This window comes from Orycteropus afer, unplaced genomic scaffold, assembly GCF_000298275.1.
Source record: "Orycteropus afer afer isolate SDZICR_OR568_19922 unplaced genomic scaffold, OryAfe1.0 scaffold00295, whole genome shotgun sequence".
NCBI classification, from domain to species: Eukaryota; Metazoa; Chordata; class Mammalia; order Tubulidentata; family Orycteropodidae; genus Orycteropus; species Orycteropus afer.
Window position 1 is genome coordinate 3,071,921 of NW_006921882.1, and position 11,939 is coordinate 3,083,859.

The 11,939-nt window shown below is 52.6% G+C and overlaps 1 protein-coding gene across 1 annotated transcript in view; it reads right to left on the minus strand.

The window, feature by feature from the left end:
* Positions 1-7,569, minus strand: part of CUNH20orf85 (chromosome unknown C20orf85 homolog) — a 9,847-nt gene extending 2,278 nt beyond the window's left edge. Inside the window, exons 1-3 of the mRNA XM_007951503.1 lie at positions 7,502-7,569; positions 5,017-5,098; positions 1,979-2,080 (exon numbers count right to left, since the gene is read on the minus strand). Of these exons, the coding sequence (XP_007949694.1) occupies positions 1,979-2,080; positions 5,017-5,098; positions 7,502-7,569 (252 nt within the window). The remainder of the gene's footprint in view (positions 1-1,978; positions 2,081-5,016; positions 5,099-7,501) is intronic.
* Between the last annotated feature and the right edge of the window lie 4,370 nt (positions 7,570-11,939).

The following is an 11,939-nucleotide window of genomic DNA, read 5'->3' on the forward strand; positions in this document are numbered from 1 at the left end:
GGGCGAGGAGGAGACACTACCAGGAGCGCTCCAATGGGCAGGTGCTGGATGCACACACAACCCTCCGGAGAAGCCCTTCCCCCAGTGTTAATGTCAGCCAAGGATGGAAGGCCCTACCCCCATCAGAAAGCGGAGCGTTCCTATTTAACCCTTTGTAAGCCAAAATGGCCTCAAGCGAAGAAGCCATTTACCATTTATATGGGAAGATTTTTTGAGCGTTCCCAGAACCAAAGCTAACCTGCCAAATGGTACAAATAACACAAAAAGCCTAAAATGACGCCAACAGAGTGCTCACAGACACAGTGCAGAGCTATGGCGACTTGATACTGCGATGCTGCGCGTAATTCCCAGCGAAGGGGCTTGGCCACGCCACTGCTGCTGCTCAGGGCTCCGCCGAAAACAAACGCTGAACGCAAGTGTCGCTCTTATGAAACGAGAAAAGCCTTTCCAGATTTCTCTCGGTGAAAACGGTTCTGATGCAGGTCTTTGTAAAAGCGAAGTGGTGTAAAACGAAGTTTTTTTGGAAAGTGCGTGGCTTGGTTGTGGGGGGGTGTGTCTGTAATGTGGGTGCTTTAATTAATTGCTTATACTTTGCTGTATTTATAAAAAAATATTAACAGTGAAATATTACTGTATGGTCAGAAAGAAAAAAAGACCTCAACACAGCATTCATTCATTCGGCCCAACTTATCATTCATTCCACCCACAAATGAGAACCGACACCCCTTGTCAGGGGCCAGCTCACTGTGGCCCTCCCATGACTCCAATAGCATGTCAGAGAAGAAAATTCCGAGAGGCCAACTCTTGCCCCAGTGCCTTCATCCTGGGTTTTCAGCCCCTTCCCCACCCACAACTGTTTTCTCCATCAGCGGCCAGAGTCTGGAACCAGATGCACATGCCAGGCCCTGAGAGGAGGCTCAGAGCCCCACATAAGGTATTGGCCCATGTCCACAGCCAACCGGGTCAGGTGTGGACACCATCCAAGTCTTCCCCACTCTGGGGTCTCCCAGTCACACTCTTGTCCTCCAGCCCTACCCACTTGCCACTTGCAACCAGAGTGACTTGAAACAGGCAAAATCCTCACCACGTCACAGCCCTGCTCCTGTACTCAGTGGTAACCCTCTGTCTCAGACCAAACCCCACCCCCTCCTCCAATGCCTGTGGTCCAATGGGATCCGGCTGCTGCCCACTTCTCCATCCACCTGGCCCTGCCCTGCCTGCGCCCAGCCCAGCTCACTAAGCTCCAGCTGCCTGGCCATCCCTTGCCGTCCGTCAACCGTGCCAGCCTTGCTGTGCCCCAGGGCTTTGGCACATACCGTTCCCACCGCCAGGAAAGCTCTTCCAAGCACATGTGACATCCTGACTCCCACCCTCCACGATCCTCTAACATGTCACCTGCATGTTTCCCTCCTGGCACCTAACGTGGTGTAGATAGAGCTCTGTTGATTTGGTGTGGTCTTGTTCATCAGTGTTTCCCCAGTCAGGCGTGTGCGCCTAATGACAGCTGACAGTCTTAAGCATCGCAGGCTCTGTCTTAAGTCCCTGATACCACTCCCTGAAGTAGGTGTGTGCATTAACCCCATTGTGCAAAGGAGGAGATGGAGACACTGAGAGGTCAAGTAACTTGTCCACAGCTGCACAGGAGGTGAGTGGCAGAGCAGGACTGGCTGTCATGGGCTGGGCCCAGAGCCCTGGGGCTCTTTCCCAGCATGCTTCATTGCCACCCCCGTAAGTTTTCGCTGAATGAGTGGGTGGCACTCTCCCTGCCTTTCTTCTGCCTCACCTGCAGAGTATAAGGCACAGACCCTGCATGGAGACACGTGTAGCCTGACGTAGCCCACTGGGGCTTGGAAGAAGGCATGGAGATCGGACTTGGTGTCACCTGTGCAGGTGGGCTCCTGAACATGGAGCGGCACCATCTGCACAGAGCCTGGTTTCTTGCAATGAAAACAAGTATTTAAAAAATGATTTTGCAAACCTGGATGTATTTTTCCACCGGGGTCACAGGCCGGATACGGAAACGCTCAGGTAGCTCAATTTTGGGCTTTGGGACCGGGGGCTCCTCTTTACGCTTGATCAACTGAAACAGAGTCCCCAGAGACAGAAGCTCAGTGGAGCCAGGCCAGAGGGCCACATTTCATGAAGACAAAAGCAAGGCTCAGAGGCTGTTAACTGGCTGGTCCCAATGACACAGTTAGAAAGGAGCCCATCCATCCATCCACCTACCCATTCATCCTCTATCCACTCACCCATTTACTCTTCCATTCATCCATCTATGTATCCATTAATCCATTCACCCACCCATCCATTTATACACCTACCTGCCTATGCATGCATGCATCCATCCACCCATCCATCCATCCATCCATCTATCCACCCACCCACCCATCCATCCATCTATATACACATCTGCCTATGCATGCATGCATCCATCCACTCATCTACCATCCACCCACCCACCCATCTATACACCCACCTGCCTATGCATGCATGCATCCATCCACACATCCACCCATCCATCCATCCATCCATCCATCCATTCACCCATCCATCCATCCACTCATCCACCCATTCATCCATCCATCCACCCATCCATCTGCTCATTTATCCACCCACCCTTCATCCACCCACCTATCCACGTATCCATCCATCCATCCATCCATCCATCCATCCATCCATCTGTCCGTCCATCCCAGCAGCCCTCGAGTTGACCCTAACTCAGGATGACCCCATTTGTGTCTGACTAGATCAGAACAGAACTGTCCCCATGCGGTTTTCAAGGCTGGTTCTTCGGAAGCAGATCAGAAGGCCTTTCTTTCCAGGTGCCTCTGGGGGGACTTGAACCTCCCACCTTCTGTGGTGGCTGAGTGTGGACCGTCGGTCCCACCCAGGGGCTCCTAGGAAGGAGAAGAGTGGGGATCTGACCGCTGCCATTGACAGGGACACCCACGCCTGCTCACTGCCACTGTTGATTCCCACCTTCCGTGTGGCATCTGAGAAAATCTGCCAGGTGACAGACTCGAATGAACAATGCCAACAAGCTTCCAGGACCGACTTCTAAAATAGCACAGGAGAACTTCCTCTCCTTTCCATCAGAAAGTTTGAACTCTATTTAATCACATATAAAGAATGTTAATATAGACTTCTTTATGCATATTATATTAATACTCATTTTATGCATAGAATTTCAAACTGCATAACTCCCTAAGAATTAAAAAAAAAAAAAAAAAAAAAAACCACCTCATTAAGAATGGCATCATTGGAAGCAAGGGTGGGGGGAGTTATAATTGGAGTTGGCACTGCCTCAGATCGTGGATGTGTGGCATTTGTGGTCGTGAAAACCGAGTCCCGCCAAAGGGACAGGGCTTCTGAGAAGGGGCTTCCTGGTGGTGAGTCCTGGCAGTGGCTTCAAGGTTGCAGGCTGGTGGCCCGTGGCCCCACTGAGGCCTATGCAGCGTTTTAGTCGTTGGTACAGTGTGTTCTAAATGAGTCAGCATTTGTCATGGATGACGTGTGCTGCAAATCCTAACCCCTGTATCTGTGGGAGGAAGCCCTGGTGGCAGAACGGTTAAGTGCTTGGCTGGTAACCAAAAGCTCAGTAGTTCGAAGCCACCCGTGGCTCCTCGGGAGGGAGACCTGGTGATGTGCTCCTGTTACGGTGACAGTCCAGGAAACCCCATGGGCAGTTGCACTGTGTCCCGTGGTGTCGCCGTGGGCAGCAGCAGCAGCCTCCTGTCGATGTGACCCTCTGGGAACAGGGCTTTGTTATGTAACTGAGGCCCCATCAGTGCAGGCTGTGCTTTGAGCCTATCACTCGTGAGATATGACACAACAACGAGACAGAGCAGCACGTACAGATGCCACCATGTCATGTGACTCTCACCAAAGAAGTGAGGATCAGAAGCTGGAAAGAGGCAAAGCCTTTCCCCCCGACGCGACACAGAGAGAAGCCCTCCCCTGGAGCCAGTGCCCTGAATTCAGGCTTCCAGTCTCCTAAACTGTGAGAAAATAAACTTCTGTTGGTTAAAGCTCCCCCCTTGTGGTCTTTTGCTTACAGCGGCACCAAGAAACTAAAACAGTTGTAAAGGCAGAAGACTCAGTAAACCTCTGGGTTTCTGCTCTCAAACCGTCGGGATGTGCGCTTGGCATTCTGTGGGACAGCACTTCTGGGTTGATGGCAGATGTCTCTTTGGATGGGACCAGAGGTCGCTTTGCCGGTGTCCCCATTACTCCTCATTAATTGTGCCCAGTCCCTTCTCCGGTTGCGGTCGCCTGTCTGGTCCATGTACACTCCTGTGCGATGCCTGGCTTAGGGAATGCAGAGTGTTTTACCAGTGACCCCTTACGTGCTCGTCCGCCTCCCAGCCTGCCGAGGCTTCCATGTGCTTTCTGACCCCCTGAACCTCACAGCCACTCAGCCAGCAGGAGCACACTCGTCCCATTTACAGGTGGGACATCTGAAGGCACGTGGCCGCAGAGTCAGGTGATCAGCTCCTCACCTCGGCGCTTAGCTGTGGGCCTCTGCACCTCTTTGAGGTCAGTTTCTTAATCTGTCAAATGGGCCTAAAACAGCAGCCGCCTCTGCACAGGGTGTGAGGTTTCTAGGAGGTGGTGCACACGAAGGCCCTAGAATGTGCCTGACACATGCTGAGAGCTCAGTGAATCTGTGGGACTTGGCCATCTTCACCTACAACGTGCTGAGGGGAAGAATTTGTTCTTAAGGGGCACTGGGTCCTGCAAGTGGTGAATGCGCTTCGCTGCTCGCTAAAAGGCTGGAGGTGCGAGTCCACCCAGAGGGCCTTGGAAGAAAGGCCTGGCAATCTACTTCTGAAGAACCAGGCTCGAGAGCCCCATAGAGCCCCTTCCTCCTGTGCACGTGCGCAGGCTGTCACCATGGTCAGAACCGACTAGACGACCCCTGGTAAAATGGTTATTCTTACAGATCATCCATTTCATAGCTGTTTATTCTTCCAAGCAATTGATTTCTAACCTATGGGCTCCTCAACGTGTCTTTACCTCCTCAAGGGGCGTGGTTAAGAACCCCCAGTTCTGGGCCCAGTTCTTCCGTGCTTCGGTTTCAGCCTTCAGGCGGCATTTCCTGAAAAAGAAAGTTTCTAAGTGCCGGACAGTGTTTGAAAAGTGTTTGAAAGGTGTGGAAGGGTCCCCTGGGAAGAAGGTTACATTCTTCAACCCCCCCAAACCCAAACCCACTCTCATCAAGTCAACAGTGACCCTAGAAGACACAGTAGAACTGCCCCAGAGGGCTCCCCAGGTTGGCATCTTTTAAAGAAGCAGATTGCCTCATCTTTCTCCCACAAAAGCAGCTGCTGGGTTCAAACTGCTGAACTTTTGGTTAGCAGCCCAGGGCTTTGACCATTCTAGGCACTAGACCCCTCTCCCTTTCGAGCCCCTGTAACCCACAGTAGTGGGCTCACGTCAAAGAATTCTGGAGGGTAGAGATTAAGTCTTGTGCTCACGGCCAGGACTTAGGTGAGGCAAGTCAGGCAGCCGGGGGCAAAATTTCAGGAGGCGCTCAGGTTCAAGGTCAGATGAGTATCGATTCTGCACACACATGTGTGGGGTGCTGAGGTCCAGCCCTCCTGAACACTCGAGGCCTAGGGGCCCCACTCGCCGCCCCTAGTTCCGGCTGTGCTGGTGTTCTCCGTTAAAGATAATTTACATACAGCTGCCGACAAGCTGGGTGCCCCTGGGTGGTGACAATGGTCAACGTACTCAGGTGCTGCCCGAAAGGTTAGAGGCCCGGGTGCACCCAGAGGCACCTTGGGCGGAAGGTTGGCAGTCTACTTCTGGAAGGTGTGCTGTTGAAAACTCCAGGGAGCACAGTTCTACGCGGCTACCGGGGCTTGCCATGGGCCAGGGTCAAGTCCATGGCGCTTGGTTTTTGCCGGTGGGCTGAGCTAGGCCGCAGGTGGGGAGCGGGCATGTCATATTTTGCATTTTATTCATTTTGATTGTCCACGTTTCTCTGGACACTTTGGAATGACTATCTATCTGTACCCCCTCCAGGTCTTGAGCTTGGAGACTCTTCAGCCTCTTTAACCCAGGACACCGAGCATCTAGACAGTTAATTCACAGTCAGAATACAACATGACCACAGATAGGAATGACATAGGCCATCTTAACCATCTTTCCAGTAGCTACATAAAAAAAAAAAAAGGAGAAAGGAACAGGTAAATTTAAATCTTAAACCGTGGGGTTTTTGGTACGTTGAAATCTCAACGTACTTTATACTTAGAGCTCATCTTAACTTGCTCCGTCCTGTTCCAAGTGCTCAGTAGCCACTTTGGGCTTTCAATAGCCCAGTACACAGAGAAGGGGCCATCTGACTTGGATCTCTGAGGATGAGTAGGAGTTTGGTGAAGAAGGGAGGGAAGAACATTCCAGCAGAGGGAACAGACTCTGCTATGATAATATTTTCTAATGGAGATTCTGGATGAAGATTTTTTTTTTAAATTAATGGCATTTTATGGCAAATGATGACTGGGTTCCCATTTGTGAGAGTGATATCAACTTTCTCATAAAAATAAATTTATTTAAGTGAAATAGAGCCAGTTTAAAGGAAAAATATCGAATGACTAATAAAGGGTTCACAAGGAAACAGTAAAAAATATAAAGATGGCAGATAGGATAACTGAAGTTTAGGAGGGAAGCAATTATGCTTTGTTTTCCCAAACTTTCTCTATTTGCATCTAAATGAGCAACTTGGTACATTGCTGAAAATGTCCCAGAGAAGGGCTGATGCTATTTAATAATCTGACAGAACGCCAATTAAAATGATCCATCAGAAGTGTCTGCTGAGCACAACAAATCTTTTAGAAAATGGATCTGTTTTTAAATTAAATGGTTTTATTATTTAAAATAGGAGAATTTAATTGAAAAAATAGATCCATTTCAGGAGCTCTGGTGGTGCGGTGCCTAAGGCATTTGACTGCTAATCAAAAGCTTGGCAGTTCAAACCCACCAGCCCACTCCAGGGAAGGAAGAAGGGGCGACCGACCTACTTCAGCAAAGATTTACTGCCTCGGAAACCCAAAGGGGGTCACTATGAGTAGGAGTCGACTGGAGGGCAGTGGGTTTTTTTTTGTTTACTACTTAAAAAACAAAAACAAACCAGGAAGGTAAAAAGGTAAGATAAAGGGCACAGGGATCTCTAAGTCAAATGGAATAAATATTAAGATGTTTTGTTTCTTTTCTTTTTTTAAGTCGACAAATCTTAAAAATAATGTATTAGCAGGCCCTCAACAAGCAATTGTTGGCTAACTGCTGTAAAGCCCCATGAAGACTGCGTCAGAACAGGTGGCGGGCCTAGAAGAAGGGCAAGGTTCTCCTTGTTGCCTAGTGTTTCTATCCTGGTCCCCTTTTCCTCAGGGCCTCTGGCCACAACCACGGGGTTGGTGGGGACCCGGAGGCCACCAGGTGTGCACAGGTGGGGCTGGCCAGGCCCACCTGGGGACCAGACCCCTCCAGGGCGCCGCGTTACCATATCTCGTCCTGAGCCACGAAGTTCATGCGCTCGGCCGCCGCGGTGCTGATCGGCTTCTGGGCCATGAGGGTTTGTTTGGGTCGGGCTGCAGCGCTGGCCCTGAGCTCAGCGTTTGGCCTTGTCCGGGAGATCGGTTGCCAGGCAACGGGGGACGCGTGGCGGGGGTGGAGCCTCGGGGCTCAAGGGGGCGGAGCGCGTTCTAGAGACACCTCCCACCACCACTAGCCTCTGTCCATTCGGAGCCTTGCACCGCCTCCCTGCTCACCCACCTGCCCCTCTCCTCTGGGGAAAACGTTAAGGAAACCCCAAGACCTAACCACTCCGTTTAAAATGTGAACGTTGAGGGGAAGTCCATATGCAGACAAGCGCACAGCTCACAGAACGAGGTCTGAGAGCGCACCGGTAGCCACCAGCTAGGTCACCGCACTGCAGGCCCCCAGCTCGCCTCCCCGTCACTGTCACTCCCTCCCTGGTCCCGCCCGCTGCCCCCAGCAGAGGTGAGTCGGTCACCGTCTGAACGTGGTGCTCCTGGACATCAGCTGCTTTTTTTTTTTTTTTGTGCCTGGCTTTTCTGCCCAAGAGGATGGTTAGCGCTTTGTCCTTAGTGGTTCATTTCCGTTCGTGAACAGGTCCGTGCTGCTGCTGGCGGACCTCGCATTCAGTGTTCCGCCTTAGTGCTGCTCTGGGCATCACTGTCCCTGCCTTCGGGGGAGCTCTGCCTGGGTTTCTGTGGGCACTGACTTTTCACCACCACTGCAGATGAAGCTCAGGAGGCTCTCGTGGTGCCAACAGGCAGGTCGTCCATTCCAGTCTGCCCAGTGCTCTGCGGGACAGAGACCTGGCAGTGGGCTCTGGGGAAGATTACAGCCTAAGAAACCCCATGGGAGGTTCTACTCTGTCTCTTGGGGTCGTTATATGTCAGCATGGACTTGTTGGCACCCAGCAACAAAATGAAGTTCACACACAAAGTCCCGTCCAGCACCCAACAGCCCACTCTCTCCATTCAGGCCCTTGAACACCGATCAGCCAATCATAGGGGATCTTGGTGTTTGTTGACTGACTCATTGCTCACCATGTCACTGTAGGCCTGGGACTGGAAAGCAGGTCCAAGAGACAGCGCAAGGGGATGACTGCAAAGGGCAGGGGCAATCATGGCCTGAGCAACCTTGGGACGCATAGGTGCCTGAGCCTGACAGGCTAGGAGGAGGAGGCAGCATGTCTGGGCAGGTCCCCTCCAGAGAAGTGCCCAGGTCTCACTTGGGGGGTGGCGGTGGTTGTACCCTTGTCTGGGAGCATGATTCTCCCCAGCTTGCTGCCTTCCCTCTCCCTGACCCCCACCCTTGTCACCAGGCTCGTACTTTTGTAGGTGTTTGGAGGAAGGTACAGTTGGGCAATGGCTGGGTGGTTTCCTCTCATACCCAACTCTCTCAGTGATGGCTTAAGGCCATGGGGTCTTCCTGGCTGTTGGAAATGCCTGGAGGAAGCCCAGCATTGGGGTGGTCCCAACTGCCCACTCAGCCAGAACAGTGAGGGGTGGGAGGGGCACAGAGTTGGAGCTGGATGGATCCATGATGCAAGTGTAACCCACTATGCCAGTGGCTGAGCCCAGAGCGAGCAGCTGGTGGGGCTGCAGGGCCGGGCTTTCTCCCTGGCCCTTCCCCTGAGGTTGCTACCTCTACAGCAGGAGAGGCCTGCTGGGGTGTTATTAACAGGAGATGGCTAAGCGGGGAGAACCACCGTCCGTCTGCCCGTCTCTCCTCCTGTGGTGGCTATGTCACCAGCACTGCAGATCCCAGTGGGGTCTCCCATGGTGGACAGGTTTCAGCGGAGCTTCCAGACTGAGAGAGACTAGGAAGAAAGCCCTGCTGGTCTATGTCTGACGGCCAGGGACCCAGGGGCTCACGATGGCATATTGTCCAATACGGTGCTGGAAGTGGAGCCACGAGGCTGGGAGGCACTCAAAATATACAGTGGCCATAATGGGAGCTCTAGTGGTGCAGTGCCTAAGGCACCTGACTGTTAACCAGAAGGCTGGCAGTTCAAACCCACCAGCCACTCCTCGGAAGGAAGGCTGGGAAGTCTACTTCCATAGAGATACCGCCTTGGAAACCCAAGGAGGGGTCTCTATGAGTTCGGATCGACTGGAAGGCAGTGAGTTTGGTTTTCTGGGTTTTTTCTAATGGGGTTGAGCACACCAGTGACCATGAGGAAGGTATAGGACTGGACACTCTTTGTCCCGTTGTACGTAAGATCACCATGAGTCGGGACCAACGGCAGTGAACAACAACAAAAGGCAGACAGACCATGTCATCAGGGCGAATTCTGCTTTGTCCTTGGTGATCATCTTAAGATGACTCTGTCAAAATGAGTAATAAGAATAAATCCCTTTATTGATGTTGATCACATGCCAGACAGTGAGAACTCATTCATCCTACAAATGCTGAGTGGCTGAAATGCGCCCTGGTGGTGCAGTGGTTGAATGCTCAGTTGCTGACTGTAAAGTCGGTGGTTCAAATCCACCAGGTGCTCTGTGGGAGAAAGATGCGGCGGTCTGCTTCTGCAAAGATTACAGCCTGGCAAACCCTGTTGGACACTTCTAGTCTGTCCTCTAGGGTCACTGTGAGTCAGAGGCAGTGGCTTGTTCGATGGGGCTGACGCTGATGCTGTTTAGGTGATGGGCGTCCAGGAGGAGCAAGACAGACAGGGTCCCCACTTCCGCAGAGCAGACACCCTGGTGGCCAGCCAGCAAGCTCACACACCGTATAATGTTAAGAAAGTTAAATCAGAGTGGGAGGGTAAGGGCAGAGGGGCGAGGGGTGCAGAGGGGCGAGGGGTGCAGAGGGGCTGTGTCAAGGAAGGCCTCCCTGTGCAGGGGACGTTGGCACAGATCTGATCAGGGAGGGAGAGGGAAGGGATTTGAGAAGTTTTCGGAAGGGGCATGGGGCAGTGATCCTGAGGTGGGAGGCAGAAAAGGTTTCACAGAAGAGGTGATAGATGAGTTGGGTTTTGAGGGATGAATAAGAGCTTGCTAGTCCTCACTCTCTTCAAGAATAGCTGCATGTGGCACCCTGCGGGGGGTAGCCTCAGGACTAGAAATAGGTAGACTATCACGGTTATGCACACAAATTTTGGGATCCCATGTGAGATTGTTGCTGAGTGACTGTAGGCACATTGCTTAACCTCTGAGCTCCAGTTTTCTCCTTTAAAACGAGGTAATGATAGTTCCTGCCTCATAGGGATCTTAGGAGGCTGTGAGGACACAGTGCTCTGCCTAGCACCAGTCAAGGAAACTGGTGTTGGCTGCCTTGATCCAGCCCCAGATGCAGAGGCTTGGGGACCACTGTGGAAGATGCAAACCTACCCTCCCTTCAGTGGACCTGGGGCTTGTTCCTTGAGGGTGTTGTTCTGGCTGTGGGTGGTGCTGTCCCCTGGGAAATCTCCTTTCCTCCTGAGGGGTGCGCGAGGACAGGCTTCACCTGCTGGGGGATTGTGCCTCTACCCACCCCCCTAGGCCACCCTTAGCAACCATCATGGGGCTACCTTGGCAACCACCCTGCCTGGTGCTGCCTTACAGCAGCCCCGAGAGGACGTACTCATTTGTGCTCACTTTGCAGATGGAAAAACGGACTCAACCAATTAAGCAGCTTGTTCAAGGCAGTGGAGCTGGAAGGTGGAAGAGAGGCATTTCAACCAGCCCCGGCTCCCACCGTCCTCCGTATCCCCAAAGCCATGGAGGACGGCCTTCCTTCCCAGGGACAAACTGAGGAGCGAGCAAGCGGACCTTTCCCAAACTTCCTCTCGCTCCTGACCGGTGGAGATGCCGTGTCCTCTCTACGCGTTTCTCAAGTGGCTGCTGCTTGGCCTGGCTGTGGACTCTGAGCAGCGATGACACCCAGTGGCAGCTCGGTTTCTGAGGTGATGGATGTGCGAGGGCGGCTTCCCCACGCAGAGGACTTGTGCGGAGACCTCGGAACCTGTTGGGTTTCTTCTCAGCTGATGCTGGGGGTCCCTGAGGCGCTCACCTTCCTGGACCTCCTGGGGCCTCTCTGGACCCCTTCCCGACTGATGGCCAGGGTGCTGGTTTCAACCTACTGTGGACACACCTACCAGAGTGACAGCTTCTTGTCCTCACTTACAGCCACCAGCAGCCCCTCCTTCTAGCACCTAAGCACCACCACCCCCAGCATTGGTAGATTCAGCAAACAGAAAAAACAGGAGGGACGCCCAGTGGAATGTGTGTTCACACTTACACTACAAGGTCCCTGGGTGACACAGGTGACTTGTGATCAGCTGCTAACCAAAAAGCTGGTGGTTCGAACCCACCCAGCGGCCCCACCGAAGAATGACCCGGTGATTTGCTTCTATAAACCTAACAGTTAAGGTAACAGTACGGGGCAGTTCTACTATGTATCACATGGGGGCGCCAGCAATGGGG